Raw genomic sequence first — 18,285 nt, 5'->3', positions numbered from 1 at the left:
TGGTAACTATGTTTAAGAATATAAAGAAATGCCAGACTGTTTTCCAAAGTGACAGCACTATTTATATTACCATAGCTAAGAATTCATTTCTCTATACTCTCACCAACACCTGCTATTCTTTCTTTTCACCTTTAAAAAAAATATTTTATTGATTTTTTACAGAGAGGAAGAGAGAGGAATAGAGAGCTAGAAATACCGATAAGAGAGAAACATTGATCAGCTGCCTCCTGCACAACCCCTACTGGGGAAGTGCCTGCAACCAAGGTACATGCCCTTGACCAGAATCGAACCTGGGACCCTTCAGTCCGCAGGCCGACGCTCTATTCACTGAGCCAAACCGGTTTTGGCTCTTTTCATCTTTCAATTTCTTTGTACTCATGTGCTAAAGCCTGGTGATATTACTCAGTTCTGTATTCTAACTTACAAATAATTCTTCCTCAGAGTTCATTACACTATTCATCTGTACTCTATGGTTATATCTTTAAAAATGTTTTTATTGATTCTTAGAGAGAGGGAGAGAGAGAAACATCAATATGAGACAGAAATATCAATCAGCTGCCTTCCACATGCCCCCGCACTGGGGATTGAGAATACAACCCAGGCATGTGCTAGACCAACTGGAATTGAACTGGTGCCCTTTTGGTGTATGGGACAACACTCAACCAACTGAGCCACACTGGCCAGGACCTTTATGGCTTTCTATTCCAAATATCCTATTTTTCATTTCTAGGGTCTCCAATTGATTCTCTTCCACAACAGCCTGTTCTTATTGTATGGGTATGATTATCTTCCTTTATTCCCTTGAGAATATCTATATATATAAAAACCTAAGTGACCATTACGACCAAATGACTGGAATGAGCAGAACGACTGGTCAATCAGTGGCTATGACACACACTGATCACAAGGGGACAGATGCTCAATGTAGTATGCTCCCACAGCCAACCTCCCTTGGCCCCTCCCCCTACTCAGCTTGCTGCGGCCCCCTTTTCCCCCCATATGCCTTGATCACCAGCCAGGCTGAGGAATCCCACCTGTGCATAAATTTGTGCATCGGGCTCTAGTTGATAATATTCATTGAAAGTCTTCTTCTGTTTGCTTTAATACCTCTTATCTCAGGAGTTCTTTGTTGAGCTGGTATTTCTATTTTATGGTGGCTTTTCCCCCTTCAGATGTTTTATGATTCCTTAATTTTAAGGTTCTCTGTTAACTTGTTTGTGAAGGTGACCTGAGTGGAGCAGTCTAACTCAGTGATTGTAGGAGAGGAGATGACATACTATTGGGTGGGTTTTACCAGTATCTCTTCTGGCAGGGGAGATGTACTCCTACTTTCTGGGTTTCTCTCCCCCCCCCCCCCCACATTAAAAATCTTTCCCTATGAATTATAGGTAATTCCATTCTCCACATAGTTTTAAATACTACCGATAAATAGGTAATTCCCATATATTATCTTCAGCACTGACCTTTCTTGTGAGTTCACATATGCTCCATTTCTTCAAAGCACATACCTCATTTTATGATAATGCATTCATAATGCAATTATTTGATTAATGTTCACCTCCCTTCACTGGACTGTGTAGTCCATGAGAATAGGGACTGTGTCTATTTTTGATGATTGCTGTGTTAGCAGCACCTAGTATATGGCATGTATGCTCCATAGATGTTTATTGAACTAATGAATGAATTAAGAACAACAGCTCCTATGTGAAAGATGCCATGGTGTCTTAGAGTAGATGCCTGAGTTGAATCCTGGCTCTGACATTACCAGCTATGTGTATTGAGTGCTCAGCACAATGCTAGACACTCTATAAGCACCCAGAAAATGGGATATTTTATTACTGTGGTCTGGTATTTGCCAGTCCAGTGTTACGAACTGTGTAAGAGTTTTTATGACTCTTCTTCCTTAAAGATTGGCATGGGCCTACGTGACGGCTGGCTGGCCTCGCAACCTGGTCCCGTCTTAAAGAGGCTGGGGATCCGGACTGCCTTTGCCAGGTCGCTATAAATGATCAGCCCGACAGGATAACGATAGGCTGGCTATGGAGGACTTCTTCACTCCCTAACACCCAGATTGTCAACCTCAGGGTCAGACCTCCAGGGTTCCAGGGCAGTGCCTTTGGCATACGGATACCTTTGCGCTGTATAGTCCCTCCTTGTGGGAAAAGAAGTTCAGCTTGTAGTCTTTCTTGGATGTAGACAGTACATCAATGTAATCAAGGCCCTTTAAGGTGGCACTTAGGTCTGGCTTCTCTGGTTTCACCATTTCCACAATGACCCGGAACCTGGGGGAGCCATAGGAGCACAAGAAGGGAGGATAGAGAAAAATGAGATATTTGCCCAAAGAGAGGAAGGAGACGTGCTATCTCTACTCTTGATTTTATGTAAAACACCTGGGTCCAGGGTTCTAGCCTTCGCTCTGTCTCTAACAATCACAGTAACTGCCACTTACTGACCACCTATCAAGTCAGTGCTCTGCATGTGTTATAGGCCTTTAATTCCTGTGATGTCTGCAGGAGGTGCATGTCATTACCATCTCCATTTACTAGCGAGGAAACGAGGCCAAGAGAAGGGAGACACCATGCTTGGGTAACATGACCATTTATTGGCAGAACTTAGGTGTGGGCCTTTACCCACAATGCTCAGCAAGTGGCCTCTTCTCCCAACCTTTGGCTCCTGAGCTATAAGAGAAGGAGACTAGGCTGTTTGGCCCCAAGCTCCTCTAGTCCTTGTATTCTTCTCTACTACCACTGCAAGTACAAGGTCCAAGAGATGTCCTTCTCTGGCCAGTGGCTTAGGTCAATGGTCAGCAAACTGCAGCTTGCAAGCCACATGTGGCTTTTTGGCCCATTGAGTTTTTAGCAAAGGCCAGCTTAGGAGTACCCTAATTAAGTTAATAACAATGTACCTACCTATATAATTTAAGTTAAAAAAAATTGTCTCTCAAAAGAAATTTCAATCGTTGTACTGTTGATATTTGGCTCTGTTGATTAATGAGTTTGCTGACCACTGGCTTAGGTAATTAGACTGAACACTCAATAATAACCACCATGATTATCGTTATGACAATAGTAATAACTAACATTTATTGAGCACTTTTTTTGGTGCCAGGCACTGTTTCAGGAGGTTTGTAGGTAACCAGCCACTCATAGAGAGCACTGAACAGGAGGATGTCTCTGGAGGCTTAGAGTTCAGGCAATGCCTGGCCACCTCAGGGACCTTGATCTCTGGCCCTTTTAGCCAATGTCCTCCAGAGGCCCTGACCAGGAGAAGGGCCAGGCTAAACAGGAGAAGTCTTCCTTCTGTCCCAACCCCACTCGAACCCCATGCCCCACTCCCTTACCTCTGGGGCTTGTTCAGCCAGTTGGTGATTGGCAGGAGCTCAGTGTAGGGCGTCTTACATGGCACTTCACGGAAGATATTGGCCACGGCTTTGGGGGGCTCGGCAGTTCCGTGCAGCGCATACAGCCAGCCGGTCCCGTCTGGCAGGGGGAAGAAGAGGGTGCCCTAAGGAGGGGAAGAAATGCAATCAGAATGACGCCAAGGGGCCTTTATTAGGCACCTCTCAGGCCTGGTAGTCACACGGGATTAATGGAGGTTCTGCCGATGAGCATAACACTTGGGGAAGCAGCTGCTTCAAGAGTCAAAAAAAAAAACAAAAACAAAAAAACATTCCCAGGTGTTTGAACCAGTAATCACAGACAAGGGATCTTACTTTAGAAAAATCCATCTGGGGGAAAAAGTTACCTACCTATATAAGAATATATAGAAGAATCATTTATAGGAGCATGACAATTGGGAGCTAACTTGAATATTCAACACCTGGAGAATGCCAAATAAATCATGAAACCCTCGTTCAAAATTTCAGGCAGTCATTAAAAATGATTATGAGGACTAGCTGGTTTGGCTCAGTGGATAGAACATCAGCCTGTGGTCTGAAGGGTCCCCGGTTCAATTCCAGCCAAGGGCACATGCCCAAGGGGCGTGCAGGAAGCAGCTGATCAATGATTCTCGTTCATCATTGATGTTTCTCTCTCTCTCTCTCCTTCTCTCCCTCTCCCTTCCCCTCTGAAATCAATCATATATATATATATATATATATATATATATATATATATATATATATATATATATATATAAGGAAAATTATCATCATGAAGACTACCCAATTAAATAGAAAAATGCTCATGGCCGAAACCGGTTTGGCTTAGTGGTAGAGCGTCGGTCTGCGGACTGAAAGGTCCCGGGTTCGATTCCGGTCAAGGGCATGTACGTTGGTTGTGGGCACATCCCCGGTAGGGGGGGTGCAAGAGGCAGCTGGTCGATGTTTCTCTCTCATCGACATTTCTAGCTCTCTATCTCTCTCCCTTCCTCTGTAAAAAATCAATAAAATATATTTAAAAAAAAGAAAAAAAAGAAAAAGAAAAATGGTCATGATAGAATGTACAGTGAAAATAAACAGAATGAAAAACTGATGGCAGCCAAGGCTGTATCTGCTTAGTATTGGGAGTGAAGATACCGGAAGATAGGGCCCCCTCTCGTTCTAACGTTCTCTGAGCTGCCAAGCTCTGTCCCCTAACCTCCCTCACACAACTTCTCCCTCAGGTCGCACCTCGAAACGAACGGATGGGGTGCTCGGCCTACCTGATGTTTGCGGTTCTCCACATTCATGGTGCGGGGCTTGTAGGTAATCTCATAGGGCTTGTTTTGCTGATGGGGCTCCAGCGTGATGAACTCGGGCCCCTCCCAGTGCTCGCCCTCAAAGATGGGGTGCAGGTTCCAGGTCTGGTTGGTGCGATTGGAAAGCAGGATGGTCTGCGTGTGCTTGGAGCGCACCTGGCAGGTGAAGTTTACCGTCTGGAAGAGAACAGGCGCTTTACACAGGCAGTGGAATCTACAAGTTTGGAGTTCACAGCCAAGTCCAGACTGGAGGTGCATATTTGGGAGTTGTCAGTTTAGCAATTTTTTTTTTTAAGATGAAAATACTGGATGAGATTATCAGGAAGTTAAGTACACTTAGAAAAAGGAAGGACCTTACGGATGAATTCCTGACTGGCACACTCCATTGTTAAGAAGAATCAGAAGAGATGGGAAGGAGCAGCTAATCAGATAGGAAGAGAACCAGGAGAGGGTGGTATCCTGGAAGCCATTTGAAGGAACCGTTTGAAGAAGGAGGTACTTGTTCAAGGTGTCAAATGCTACCAGGAGGTCAAGTGGGATGAAGGTGAGAACTGGCCATTGAATGTAACAACACAGACCAATGTGGTATCGGTATTAAAAGAGTCAAATAGATCAATGGACAAGAATAGAGTTCAGTAATAGACACACTTATATGATCCATTGATTTTTCACCAAAGTGCAAAGGCAATTAGGTAGAGAAAGGATAATCTTTTCAACAAATGGTGCTGCAATAATTAGATATCCACGTACGTAAAAAGAAATTTGATCCATATCTTGTACTACATACAAAAATGAAATTAAAACAGACTGAAGACCTAAATGTAAAACTTGTGTCCTGAATATATATAAAGAGCTCTGAAAATTCAATATTAAGGAAACAAACAACCCAATTTGTTAAAAAAAGATTTGAACAAATACTTCAAAAAAGAATACATATGGACGGCAAATAAGTAGCTGAAAAGATTCTCAACATCATTAGCCATTAGGGAAATGCAAATGGAAAACTACAATGAAATACTATGACATATCTATTAGAATGACTAAAATAAAAAAGAAAGACTATATCAAGCGTTGATAAGGATGTAATACAAATGGAAATGTCAGACATTGCTGGTGGGAATGTGAAATGACACAGCCACTTTGTAAAAACAGTTTGGTAGGTTCTTAAGAAAGTGAACATATATCTACCCTTGGACCCAGCCATTCACTCCTAAGTAACCAAGAAAATGAAAGCATGTGTTCTTGCCAAGATCTGTTCATGCATGTTCACAGCATTCTGTATGTTTCCCTTTACATGCCATGCTTGAAATAACAAAATTAGAGAGATGGGGGTCAGGTCTCATTTTTACCATAAGCAGTGTTGCCAGGAACATGGCGGGCAGGGCACTGGTAGGCTTCTGGGAACAGAGCTAGCAGAGGGTTAACCCAAGGCTATTAAAAAACAGCAGCACATAGTAAGGTGTTCACCCCTCACTCATGGCTTATAACAGAACTGGGTCTAGCCAGAGATGTCCATGCAAGCTTCCTTGAGAATGTGATGCTTGACTTTAGAGCTGAAGAATGAATAGGAATTAACTAAACGAAGAAGAAAAAAGAACATTCCAGCAGTGGAAAAAGTATGTGCAAAGACCCTGGTGGGGGGGGGGGGGAGAGGAGGGTGGGCGTGTGTGCGCGCACAGGAGCAGGTCGGAATATTTGAGGTGGGCGCTGGGGACTATTTGAACAGAGCATCTGCCTCTGGAAGGCCTGGCTGAGCTCACCTGTGGGGCTTGCCAGGCCCACTCTGGCCAATGGCCCTTCTGTGGGCAGTGCTCACTGACCTCTTTCACTGCGGGCGGTCCAACACAGATTCCAGACAGGGTCAGGCTCAGGGCAGGGCCTCCCTGGATGAAGCAGGGCAGGTTTCTGTAGAGACTCTCCTTGCCGACCTCCGTGGGGTGGTAGGTCACCTCTAAAGACACCTCCATGCCTGTGGTGATGTAGCCTTCTTCCGGGCTGATGGAGAAGTTAGGCTCAAACTTTTTGACATCCCACTTAAACCTTTTCCAAGACAAAAGGAGACAAGGAAGACAGGTTACTAGTGTCCTGGGGATGTCCTCAGTGCCGCTGAGAACGAGACCGGAGGTTCGCCCCCTTGTGGGCTCCACGGGACCGGGATGAGAAAGATTGCTCGGTAACGCAGGGGCTGTGTGGACAGGGTAAGATGACTGGGCTCCCTCTCAGAGCTGAGCAGGGTGGGAAGTGGCTGCATCGGGGACATACAAAGGAACGTGTTTCCACGTGTGCACCCAAGGCCTCATAGCTAGGAAGTGGCTGAGTGAAGACTGGAACCTTCCTCAGGCTGTGGCCTTAACCACTCCCTGCACGGCCTCCCCGGCCGGAGCCAGGAAGGTGGAGATGATTCCTGCCTGTGAGGGCTGCATCTGCTCTTGGTGGCATTGGGATGCGATGGCTCTGAGTGGTCGTCACTCTGTGGTCTGGCATTTGGTCCAGGCAGGAGACAGAGGGTGGACAGTGCAGACCGACGTGCTTCCAGGGCCAGGGCTGCCACACGGCACCCTCGGGGCCCCGATCACACTGAGTTTGTGTGAGGGGCGCCCCTGCAGGTGCGCGGTGTGCGGCCTGCACAGCTTTGTGGCATGCCTGAGTGGCTGGGGTGGGCCCCCGCTAGGGAGTGGGAAGAGCGTGGGAAGGAGAGCTGCCATAGATACACCGGGGTTCCAATCCCGTCTTTCCCACTTCCTGGCTGGGTGACCCCAGGCAAGCTACCTGACCTCTTTGAGCAGCAAATTCATCTGTGAAAATGGGGACAATACAGAACCTATCTTGGGTCCTGGGGCAGCCAAGTGGGATCTTCTATTTGAGAATACTCAGCATTGCACCTGCGCCTGATAAATTCTTGCTAAATGTGAGATTTTGGAAAAGGTACTGACTCTCTTTTTTACTTCAGTTTTCTCATCTGTAAAATGGATCAGTCATAGCACTGGTCTCGTAGAATTGTTGGGGTTAAATGAGATGAGCCATGCAAAGGGCACATCACAGGAGCAAACGCTCCAGAATATTAATTTTAGTAACCAGGCCATCACAGTCACATTTTGAAGGAAGGAAAGAGATGTAAGAGGCAAAGGAAAGAAATAAAAAGTGGCCACGCTTGTGAGACAAATGTGTAATCCGACGCAGGGCCTGAGCGCTCTGCTCCAGCTCCTACCTGGCACCCACGTCGCCCGTGTTCAGCAGGAGGATGCGACGCGTGGCCTTTGTCTGGTACACGACTGGCCCGAAGGGAATGTGTTGCTGGTCCAGGGAGACCTCCAGGGCGTGGCAGCAGCCGCTGAGCAGGAAGAGGGGGCGCAGGAGCCCCATGCTCTCCATCAACACTTCCTCGGAGAAGAGGGGGATGCGCTTCTTCGGGGCAAAGATGACTTCCAGCTTGCGGACTTCTTTGGGCTTCAGTGTGATGTGGCTGAAGGGCATCAGGGTGATGACCTGGGCCAGAGGACAGTGGGCCTCAGCAGCTGAGGGCAGGGGGCTGCTAGGCCCTCCATTCCTACAGGTCTTGCTGCTGTCACAGCCCAGGGGGCAAATCTCAATGCTGCTCTCTTTTACCAGCTGTGCCATCTTTTTTTAAAAAATATATTTTATTGATTTTTTTTTTTTTACAGAGAGGAAGGGAGAGGGAGAGAGAGTTAGAAACATCAATGAGAGAGAAACATCGATCAGCTGTCTCCTGCACACCCCCTACTGGGGATGTGCCCGCAACCAATGTACATGGCCTTGACCGGAATCGAACTTGGGACCCTTCAGTCAACAGGTCAATGCTCTATCTACTGAACCAAACTGGTTAGGGCCAGCTGTGCCATCTTTGACAACTTATTTTAACATCCTGTGATGCATTCAGCTAGATCATCTATATAAAATATATGGCACAGCCTGGCTGGTGTTGCTCAGTGGTTGTGCGTTGACCTATGTACAGGAGGTCACGATTTGATTCCCTGTCAGGGCACCTGCCTGCGTTACGGGCTCGATCCCCAGGGTAGGGTGTGCAGGAAGCAAATGATCAATGATTCCTTGTCATTATTGATGTTTCTATCTATCTCTCTCTCTCCCTTTCCTTTCCTCTCTGAAATCAATAAAGATATATTTAAAAAAATAAAGTAAAATGTAGGGCACAGAATAGGCACTCAATAAATGTTAATTCTCATTCTAACCCCTTGCAAAGAACCACTACTCTCTGCTGGAGGAGACGGAAGAGGGAATAAAAACACTCAGTGCTCTGTGGTTTTTGAGGATCGCCCCCCTGCCCGCAGCTCCCTGTGCTGGCTACAATGCAGATTCAGGGGCCCTGCCATGTTCTTGGAGGAGCCTGGGACCTGCATTTTCAAAAGTGCTCTGGGAGACTCGTGAGTTCTAAAGTTGGAGAACCACTGTCTGAATGTGTGTGGTCCCCTCTCCCCCACCTGGTCCTGGTAAAGGCAAATCAAAATCAGCTCCAAGGAAGCCAAACCCCTTTTCCACCGTGAGCTCCCTTCGGTCCGGAGCCGGGCAGTCACCAGCAAGTGGGCCCAGGCAGCGGGGCGTGAGATAACGGGCCGAGAGGCCGCGCTAGCACAGTGATCCTAGCGAGTTCTCCAAACACGAGGATGTTGGAAGCCAAGCCCAGGCGGTGGGGTCAGCACAGGTCACCGGCAGCTTGTGTCTGATCAGCTAAAGAAGCCGGTTGGTAGGCAAACCGTGAGGGCTCTGACCTACTGGGAACCAAGACTTTGACTTGGATTAATGAGGCAGGCGACGCCTCATTAGTGGAAAGACAGACACCAACATGTTAAGTGATTATTGCTCTCTGGATGGCAAAGTGGGCAACACGGGGTTCTGGGTGAAGGTACCCACTGTGTCCTGGCTGTGGCTGGCCTCTCACGGCCAGTGCTTGTGTGTCCTGCATCCCCCAGGTGGTCCGCAGTGTGCCTGTCACACTGAATCGCATCTGAGTTTCCTAAAGCACTGACTCCTGCTGGCCGGTATACCTTTGCCTGCCGGAAACACCCTCCCCCGCCTGTCTGCCTGGGAGATCCCTCTCCATCCTGTAACACTCGGTGCAGCCGCCCTCTGAGCAGCCCCCACCTTTTCCGATCCTCTGGGAAGTAATTAGGCTTAGATGAGGCCATGAGAGAGGGACCTGATGGGATTAGATACACTGGATAGCCCTCTCTTGCTTGCTCTCTGCTGTGTGTGCACACAGCCAGAAGGGGGCCGCCTATGAGCCAGGAGGAGAGCCCTCACCAGAAGCAGACCATGCTGGCACTCTGACCTCACACTCCCAGCTTCCAGAACTATCCTATATAATAAAAGCCCAATAGGCTAAGTGTCTGTCCGTTCGACCCTTTGACCAGTCTCTATCATGTGCCCTGACCACCATGGGGCAGATGCTCCGACTGGTAGGTTAGATTGTTGCTGGGCTCCGGCCGATCGGGATTAGGCGAGACAGGCCGGACATGCCCTGAAGCCCTCCTTCAGTCCCTCCCTGGCCTCCATCATGCACCAGTGGGGTCCCTTGGCCTGGCCTGTGCCTTCTTGCAATCTGAGACCCCTCAGATTGATCTGAGAGCCCGTTTTGGCCTGACCCCCGCAGGCCAAGCTGAGGGCCCCCACCGGTGCACGAATCCATGCACCGAGAAAATAAATGTCTGCTATGTGAGCCACCCAGTCCACTTGGTTAGGGCAGCCCAGGTTAAGACACATCTGTATATTTTTTGCACCTAGCACATATTTACTGAGTCAATGTAAGGGATGGATACATTTACCCTTGGGATGAATGAAGCACACCTACTCCATTGTCAAGGGGCCATCCGCATACTGATGACTGTAAGAGGGGAGCAGGCAGCTGGGACGGGTAGCTCCTCTCTCCAGGGAACTTGGGACATGGATGTAAGAACAAGGGTGCATCTCACACAGATGATGAGTGCAGAGGGGGACACCCTTTCAGGGGCAGGTGGTGATGGGTACTGAAACTTCCTCTTCTCCTTGCCCTCTCTAGGAGTCTGCCCTGAGCAGAGAGCCAGGGATGCACACATAGCTTTGGCTGCAGGGACAGATGTTGTTGCTTATAACATAAAGCATCAGGAACACCTGAGTTGAGCAGAAATAGACAATTGGTCTGTCTACCTATTGGAGGGAGCAGTGGACACGTGGCAGTGGAGGACATGGACAGTATTTACGATGTGTTACGAGATGGGTTCAAAATAATACGAACATTGTTGGACACAAAACTCTGGGGAGGGAGGGTATGTATGGGAAGGGGAGGGCAATGTTAAAATATGTACACAGATAATAATTTAATAAAAAAATGAATACAAACATTGTAATTTTATTTTTGTAAAAAAAAAAAAATGTGTAGGGCCTAACCGGTTTGGCTCAGTGGATAGAGCGTCAGCCTGAGGACTGAAAGGTCAAGGGCATGTACCTTGGTTGTGGGCACATCCCTGGTGGGGGGTGTGCAGGAGGCAGCTGATTGATGTTTCTCTCATTGATATTTCTAACTCTCTCTCCGTCTTCCTTCCTTTCTGTAAAAAAAAAAAAAAAAAAAATCAATAAAATATATTTTTAAAACATGTGTAAGAAAGACCTGGGAAAGATAGACATGAAAATGTTAAGTGATTATTTCTGGGTCTGAGATTATGGGCAAAATGTTTTCTTTTCTGATTTTCTATATTTTCCAAATTGTCTGCAATGAAGATCTGTGTTTATTCATTAGAATTTACTGCCTCCCTTCTGTTTCACTCTGTTGCCCTGTAGAGGGACGTTGCCTCTTTAAGCCTCGGTTTCCTTGGATGTGAACTGAGCATAGTGAAAGCACGGACCCCGGGCTGTTCCTGTGAAGATGGTCGGGGACGGCGCACGGAGAGCTGTGAGCGTGTCCGGGCACAGTGAGGGCGCAGAAGAACTGTGACCTGTTAGCGATGTCGGCCTGGCCGTCCACGCCGCAGGGAAACACGGAGAGGCCACTGGGAGCGCCGAGCACCCACCTTAGGCTCCCGGAGCTCTGGAACCGAGAACAGGACGGAATGGCTAAATGTGACCGGGGCTTGGCTGTTGTTCATGATCGAAACCGTTTTTTTCACCACCTGCCCCGGCAGGACAGCTCCTAACTTCAAGATCCTGTTGGCCGGATCCAGGACTACAATCTGTGGGACGAGAAAGAGAGCAGGGAGGGAGGGGCTGTCAGCTAATGAGAAAAAATGTCTATCGGGGGCGGGGAGCCCAGGGTGGTCCCTCGCTTTCAGCGTCCCCCGTTCTTCACATTCGATGAGCCTTCCCTCGCTCAATAACATTTATGTGCATACATGTGCCCACTAAACAACAATGACATAACTACAGCTGTGCTAAGAGACGTGATGGGAAAGCTCAGGGTACTGGAGAGCCCATGGCAGGGGGTGAGATAGATGGGAGTCTGGGGACTGCCCCCTCCCTAGGCATGTTTTTTTTTTTTTTTTTTTTTTTAAAGTCAAGTTTGGAATTGAGTAAGAGAGCCATGACTCACTTGAGTCTGATCGGCTAATTCACCCCTCGGTGGGACTGCTGACGTGTGGCAGAGCAGTTTAGGGGCAGGAGACGGGGCGAGGGGGAGGCTCAGGTGGGCCAAGGGGGCTGGGAAGGGCAGGGAAGCTGCCAGTCTGAGGACCGCCTCTTACCTTCATTTCGGTGCCTTTCCCTTTGATTTCAACTACTTGTTGGGAGAGCCCATTGATTTCAAAGGGGATGAGCTCTCGGTAACTGATACTTTCTCGAGGATAGAAGGTGATTGGGATCTCCATGGACTTTCCTGGCTTTATCACATCCACACGGAAGTTCACCTCGAGGTAGGTGGTATTGGTGTACAAACAATCGATGCTGGAGAGAAGCAGGAGGAAGGTGGGTAAGTTCTGAGAAGGCTGACCCAGGGGGACTGATTGGGTCCCCGCCTCCACGCCCGAGCTTGGTCCTGATGGATTTCCTGCCCTGCTGTCCTACAGTCATAGCATTTAAGGGCTGAAAAGGACCCAGCAATGATCCAGCCCACATTCTCTTGGGCAAAGTCAAGCTACTTACTTCAAATAACACCATGAGATCCTGGCAAAATTAGGCCTCAAACTCAAAGTCCCATGACCCTTTGCCAGCGCTCTTTTTTTTTTTTTTTTTTTTTTTTTAAAATATGTTTTTATTGATTTCAGAGAGAGGAAAAGAGAGGGAGGGAGGGATAGAAACATCAATGTTGAGAGAGAATCATTGATCCATCACCTCCTGTACACCCTACACTGAGAATTGGGCCCCCAACTAGGGCATGTGCTCTGACTGGGAATTGAACTGTGACCTCCTGGTTCATAGGTTGATGCATAATCACTGAGCCACGCCCTTCGGGCAGGGGAGGTACTGTCATTATCACCTACTTTGGGCAAGGAGACAGAGGCACAGAGAGTTTAAAAAATTTGCCCAAGGTCACACATAGCTAGGGAGGAACCCAGACTTGTGTTACCCAATATGATAGCCACTCGGCACATGCAACTAGTATTTAAATCCTATATAATATTGTAGAAGGCTAGTATGCAAATTGACCGAATGGCAGAACGACCTGTCACTATGATGTGCACTGACCACCAGGGGGCAGACACTCAATGCAGGAGCTGCCCCCTGGTGGTCAATGCACTCCCACAGGGGGAGCACCACTCAGCCAGAAGCTGGGTTCATGGCTGGCGAGCACAGTGGAGGTGGTGGGAGCCTCTCCCGCCTCTTTGGCAGTCAGACATCCCTTGAGGGCTCCCAGACTGCGAGAGGGTGCAGGCTGGGTTGAGGGACCGCCCCTCCCCCTATTACCCCCCTACAAGTGCACAAATTTTATGCACCAGGCCTCTACTTTAAAATAAAACACTCAGTTCCTCAGTTTCACTTATCATAGCTACAGGCTGCCATACTAGATAGTGCAGAAATATAACATTTTTTTCATTGTCAAGGAAAACTCTATCGCATAGCACTAATCTAGCAGGTCCCTCAGCCAATTTCTGGAGATTCTGTTTTGTTAGGTCTGTAATAGGGTCCAGAAACCTGGACTGGGACATTCCATACTGGATGGTGTGGAGAGGCTGAATTTGAGTCAGAAGGTTTAGGCTCAGTATAGATCCACTGTTTTCTGTGACGTCACTGGCCTGAGAAATTCACTTTTTAACTCTCCAAATTTTCCCGTTTCCACATCTGTTACACGAGGAAAGTCAGCGGAGGCCCTCAGTCCTCTCATCAGATCATCCGGCATTGCCTCCTCACTTCAGGAAGGGGATTTCCCGTGGAGGAGCCCGCGGCTCTCCAAGCATCAGTGTCAGTGGCGGGAAAAGGAGACCTGGGGATTCATGCCCACCTGTGTCTGACTCATCCCCACACCCCCTCTCCTTCTGACGTGGCTGCACGCCACCTGCAGACTCATCTGGGGGCTCCTGGAAGTCCGCTCACCTCATACCCGTTTCCTCCTTGTTGGTGATAACCAGGGTCTGTTTGTACGCGGGCATCCCGGCTTGGTAGATGAAGCAGGTCCCAAAGTTATGGCTGGTGAATGAGAAATGGACAGCAGGGTTCACGGCATTGCCTGAGATGCTGCACGTGAATGTCGGGCCGTGGCTTATCTGCGGGGAGGAAACGGCAGGGGGAGTGTGATTAGAAGTGAGAGGGAAGGACTCTTAAGCCCTTGAGTGAAGGAGGGAGGCAGGCAAGTGTTTAAAAAACAACAACAACATAGGTCCCACGGTTCCATCTGCAGATTCTAACTCAGAGGTTAGAAGTTTATTTTTTATGAAGTATTTTTTATTGACTTCAGAGAGGAAGGAAGAGGGAGAGAGGGAAGAAAACATCAATGATGAGAGAGAATCATTGATTGACTGCCTCCTTCATGTCCCCTACTGGGGATGGAGCCCACAAACCAGGCATGTGCCCTGACCAGGAATCGAACCGTGACCTCCTGGTTCACAGGTTGACACTCAACCACTGAGCTACGCTGGCTGGGCAGAAGTTTGTGCATTTGAGAAAAGCAAGATGTGCTACTCTGCAACCAGTCTCTACATTGGTTCTTGCTTTGCTCCTGAAGCAATGATTCATCTTGAAGGCAGAGGGGTGTGGCAAAAACTACTACTCTCCAATATCTGATTCCCAGCACTCCTACCGTTGTCAATGTGCCCAGGTGAAAATACTTGATTTCCCATTTTTAGAAAATGTTAAAAAGTTAAACCTATTGCAGTAACATGAGTTAATAACATTATATAAATTTCAGGTGTACAACTTTATGACATCTGTGTGCTCCATTGTGTGTTTCCCACCTGAAGTTTAGTCTCCTTCCGTCACATTGCATTGACTCCCTTTACCTATTTGTTGTCCCCTACCTTCTTCCCCTCTCGTAACCACCATTCTTTGTCTGTATGTATCACTCTATTTTTTGTTTGTTTGTATGTTTGTGTTTTATGTTCATTTGTTGCTTTTTGTTTTATAGCCCACATATGAGTGAAATCATATGGTACCTAAATGTCCTTCAGTGGATGACGGAATAAAGAAGATGTTGTACATATACACAATGGAATACTACTCAACCATAAAAAGATGAAATATTGCCACCTGCAACAACATGAATAGATCTTGAGCACATTATGCTGAGTGTAATAAGTCAGGTGTAAAAGGACAAGAACAGTATGATTTCCCATTCTTCCTTGCAGCTAGGAGTGGCCATCAGACATAGTTTGGTCATTGGGATGCAAACAAAAGGTGTCCTATTTTGAATAAAGAGTCAAAGTCTTATTGGGGAAGTATTTTGGCTCCAGGCTCTTCCCCTTATTTCCACTCTGAAATGTAGACATAGGGCTGCAGGAGGGATGGTCAGCTTGTGACCATGAGATGACAGGAATGAGATCAAAGGCCAATATGCTGAGGGTGAGAGGTAATTTAGTGAGTTCTGAAAAAGCTGATTTTGATAGTTTTTGCCAGTGTTCTCATTGCTCCAGAAGAGCAGCTTTTCAGAGATCCTTCTCTGCCATCCCCGCTGACATCACAACTCATTGGTTTTTCATTTGATAACTTACCTTGGAAAATGTTGTACATGTTTGTTCTCTCTCTCTCTTTCTCTCTCTCTCTCTACCTCTCATCAATCTCCCTTGTTTATTTTATTTTATTTTGTAAAAATATGCTTTTTATTGATTTTGAGAGACAGAGGGAGGGAGAGGAATAGAGAGAGAGAAACATGGATGAGAGGAACATCATTGATCGGTTGCCTCTTGCATGGCCCCTACTGGGGATCAAGCCTACAACCAAGGCACGTGTCCTGATCAGGAATCAGACTGGTGACCTCTCGGTTCCTTGGCTCCCTTATTTATTTTAATGGCTGCATGATATACCAATGCAACCATTAAAATCAATAAGGCAGTGCTTAACTGCTTTTTAGTTGACACTCGCCAGGCACCTGGGTGGAGGCCATGAGTAGAGTGTATGGGACTATCTCCAACACAGCCACTCCCCAGGAGCTGCTGGCAGGATAGAGAAGACCAGAAACACGCAGGACAATTATTCTTCCAAGACAGGATTCTTTGAGTGCTTTCAGTGTTGGGCAGTGTTCAATCAGTCTCACCTTGATTCTGAGTTCCAGGCCCTTCAAGACACATTTCTTAAATGGTTGGAAATTCAGGCTGGCGGATGCACTCAGCCCTATATCCACGTTGCCCTCCGTGGGTGAGAACTCTAAGTACTGCACCAGGGCCTTGGGGCCAGAGAGCTCTGCCTGGTAGCTGAAGTTGAACTTCCCAGTGTTGATAAAGGTGAACTCACACTGGACACATTCATTCAGCTCCACCTGGAGAGACAGAGCACATGTCGAGTGAATGCAAACCATGGTTCACTCCTCTGGGATCAGGATATGCAACAGGTTGGGGGAAAATATCCCTTGGAAAATAGAAATGGACAATGATGTTAGTGAGTTGAACACCATTAGGCTAATGTGGCCAGGATATCCCAGCAAGAGCTATCAAGTGTTGGGGCCCCCTCATATCTGAAGAGTAAGAGGGCAATTTAGTTCTTAGACCTCCCTTGGTAGCCAAACAACCTGCCTATGTGCTTAACACAAGCATCGTTCCCCTTGCCTACCGGCTCTCCATCCCTTGAAAAATAAGAAAACATTCACATCAAAATCATATACATTCTGGGGCTGGAGCAGCTCCTGGTACCTTTCTGTTCTCCTGGTCTCCCCGGCATTTGGAACAGAGAGATTCAGCTAATAACAGTCACTGGTACTGCCTTTCCCAGCCAGCGTGGAAACCAAGAGGGAGTAAGGGCCTCTCCCACCTTTACCTCATAGAAGTTGACAACGGTAGTCTGATTGGGAGTCAAGAAACTGACTAAGCCAGTCCTGTCTTTGCACTTGACTTCCACATTCATGGTGTAGCCCTCAGCCTTGACATTTAAGGTCATAGGCTGGGCTTTCCTTTTCACATTGCAGATCAAATTAAAGTTCACATCTCCTTCTTGCTTTGGTGTGAAGAAGACATCAATTTGTACCCTGATTGGGGAAGAGGACAGCAGGTTAGTTGAGTAGGCCACCTGCTACAACCTGCTAAAGAACATGAGTCCAATAGGTGAGCAGATACACTGTGAGGAAAAGGTATTATAACTCCAAATTATGATGAATTTTTTTTAAAAAAACGTATTTTTATTGATTTCAGAGAGGAAGGGAGGGGGAAAGAGGGAGATAGAAACATCAGTGATGCGAGAGAATCATTGATCAGCTTATCCCCTGCATGCCCCACCACCTGGGCATGTGCCCTGACCAGGATTGGAATCGTGACCTCTTGGTTCATAGATCAATGCTCAATGAATTTTGAAGATTTTCCAGGCAAGGCAGGACATTGCTTTATGGATTCACAAATATAGTAGATAGCAAGGAAAAGAATATATATGAGAAAATACTGAAAACAAGGGTTTAAAATCCTCAACACTACACAATTCATCAGGAATACGAGTAATACAGAATACGTAGGAATTGTTAATATATAAAGGGTTCTCTTGGCTGCCAGGCCTGGGACTCGGGCCATGTTGGGGGGTTGAGGTCTTGGGGCCTTCCTATTTCTTTACCTGGACATCGGCGGGAGCCAGCCTTCCATGGGACATACGACCAGGTTTTCGATGAAACCTTCAGAATACCGGGAGCTGTCCAGGAAGGCAAAATTGAACCCTTGCTCCTCCCTGTTGATGATGTGCACGGTCTCCCTGGCTTCTCGGCCTGAGGAGGAAACATCAGTTCTCAGGAGCAGCCTGGACATTGGTGGGAGCAGCCACCTGCCTGATCCTGCAGTGTCTCAGCAGATACTGCTGGACGGGCAAGAGGAAGTCTCCTTCCAAGAGATTCTCCAACTTCTTTCCTTTCCTCTTCCCGGCTCCTCAGCCTGTGACTACCTCTTTCTTCCTTTTGCTCTACAAGTGACCTTCCTCCCCTGGAAGGAGTCCAGCTCTTACTCTAGATCTTGACCCATCAGTCGCCTGCTCCTGCTAGATGGTACCTCTCGCCAGTCCCAGGGATCCTGGCGACACTGTTTTCCCTTCTTGCTCCTTCAGACCCAATGG

At 47.4% G+C, this 18,285-nt stretch overlaps 1 protein-coding gene across 1 annotated transcript in view; it reads right to left on the bottom strand.

Annotated features, from left to right (window-relative positions):
• HYDIN (HYDIN axonemal central pair apparatus protein) overlaps positions 1-18,285 on the bottom strand; it is a 326,576-nt gene that overhangs the window by 8,641 nt on the left and 299,650 nt on the right. The window contains exons 72-82 of the mRNA XM_084906677.1: positions 17,797-17,944; positions 17,017-17,224; positions 16,301-16,522; positions 14,149-14,318; positions 12,363-12,561; positions 11,697-11,855; positions 7,886-8,163; positions 6,498-6,717; positions 4,642-4,854; positions 3,341-3,504; positions 2,132-2,282 (exon numbers count right to left, since the gene is read on the bottom strand). Coding sequence (XP_084762803.1) covers positions 2,132-2,282; positions 3,341-3,504; positions 4,642-4,854; positions 6,498-6,717; positions 7,886-8,163; positions 11,697-11,855; positions 12,363-12,561; positions 14,149-14,318; positions 16,301-16,522; positions 17,017-17,224; positions 17,797-17,944 — 2,132 coding nt within the window. The remainder of the gene's footprint in view (positions 1-2,131; positions 2,283-3,340; positions 3,505-4,641; positions 4,855-6,497; positions 6,718-7,885; positions 8,164-11,696; positions 11,856-12,362; positions 12,562-14,148; positions 14,319-16,300; positions 16,523-17,016; positions 17,225-17,796; positions 17,945-18,285) is intronic.

Source organism: Pipistrellus hanaki, assembly GCF_964339955.1.
Source record: "Pipistrellus hanaki genome assembly, chromosome: 15".
Taxonomy (NCBI): Eukaryota; Metazoa; Chordata; class Mammalia; order Chiroptera; family Vespertilionidae; genus Pipistrellus; species Pipistrellus hanaki.
The sequence above is the reverse complement of the archived record's forward strand: the minus strand, read 5'-3'. Positions and strand labels throughout refer to the sequence as shown.